Here is a 1,415-nt window from a genome sequence, read left to right on the forward strand (position 1 = left end):
TGAGGACATTCTCTTTCTATGCCTGGCATATTTCATGTAACATAATTTTCTCTAAGTTCATGTAGCATTTCATTGTTTCATAATAAATAAGTATAATAGAAATCTATGGAAACTACCCTACAAAGGAAGCTCCTAAACCCTGAATGCAGGAGGAATGTTGCACAACGATGCTGTGAGTCCCAGAAAAACGAAGCCTCTTCAAGGGCGCTCACCAGGCCCCCAGGGAAGCCTTTGGTCATGTTTCTAATTTGTCAGTCATGTTTTTAACTTTTCATGGCTTCTCTGGAAGGTCATATCCTTCTGGTAACAGAACTGGGGAACAGCAGAGTAGGAAGAGGCAGCAGTCTCCACTGGAATTCATCTGAAATTTGGCTTCCTGAGAACTTGTGTTGCAAAAAGTGATTGTTTCATTTGCCATAGGAAGAAAGAGACAAAAACATGGAAACAAGAATACAGGTTCATTGGAAGGAGGGTATTCAGCGTAAAAAGAGGGGCACTGACCCTACACTCCAGATCCCCATCTGTCCTCTCCCTCATCCTATCCATTACTACCTTCCCAGGACTCTTATCATTGAAGAGAAACAGACCCCAGATAATTCAAGTCTACACTCCAACAAATACAGCCTTGACAAGGTAAACAGAATGTTGTTTATGCAATATTTTATTATAAAAGTCATACATGATCTTCATAGAAAAATAAAGTAAAAATCACTAATAATTCCATCACCCTGAAATAAACACTTTTAGTATGTTGTTATAATGTTAGTCTTTTTTAACATTTCTGAAATTATATGTACTTGTACAATTGTTCTTATGTAGCCTGTAACATAAGCATTTCTTGTGTTGCTACAATCTCTTTATAGCAGTAACTTCATTAATTTTATTAGCAGTGTTGATGTATAACAGAGGAGTCCTGATGTCGAGAAGCGTGGAGGCACAGGAGTGAATATAGTCAGCCATCCAGGACTATATTGTCTATGGCTTTCAAAACAGGGAGCTTCAGGACTCACATGGGTAACACTGGAGGAGTCCTTTTTCTTTGGAACTGCAGCATTCCCTTCTTCTCCCCAAGGGGAATTTAAGCTGGGAAACACCAGGTCTTCTGCCTCTCTGATTCTCTTCCCCAAATCGCAAGGCGAGACAATGGAGACTAAATACGTTACTGGTAAAAGTGCTATGTTTCTTCCTCTGGAGCTTCCGGGTGCTTGAGAAGTGAATAGGTGATTGTATTTTCAGCCTGGAGAAAACAGAAAAGAGCCATGGGGATCCACAGAGAGACCGCAGGATAGAAGGCAAGAGAAGAGACAGCAGGGGAGAAGGGAGTGGGGAGAAGTCAAAGGAGATGGCTGGGATCACTCACCTGAAGGTTGGGAGCCTCCCCAGGATCAGTGGGATTGGCTGTGGGCAAAAAGAAG

The 1,415-nt window shown here is 41.7% G+C and overlaps 1 protein-coding gene across 1 annotated transcript in view; it reads right to left on the minus strand.

Moving 5' to 3' along the window:
• Positions 1-163: 163 nt before the first annotated feature.
• Positions 164-1,415, minus strand: part of LOC103610677 (low affinity immunoglobulin gamma Fc region receptor II-b-like) — a 9,979-nt gene continuing 8,727 nt past the window's right edge. Inside the window, exons 5-6 of the mRNA XM_008594790.1 lie at positions 1,361-1,398; positions 164-1,237 (exon numbers count right to left, since the gene is read on the minus strand). Of these exons, the coding sequence (XP_008593012.1) occupies positions 1,175-1,237; positions 1,361-1,398 (101 nt within the window). The 3' untranslated portion in view covers positions 164-1,174. The remainder of the gene's footprint in view (positions 1,238-1,360; positions 1,399-1,415) is intronic.

This window comes from Galeopterus variegatus, unplaced genomic scaffold (assembly GCF_000696425.1).
Source record: "Galeopterus variegatus unplaced genomic scaffold, G_variegatus-3.0.2 Scaffold11559, whole genome shotgun sequence".
Taxonomy (NCBI): domain Eukaryota; kingdom Metazoa; phylum Chordata; class Mammalia; order Dermoptera; family Cynocephalidae; genus Galeopterus; species Galeopterus variegatus.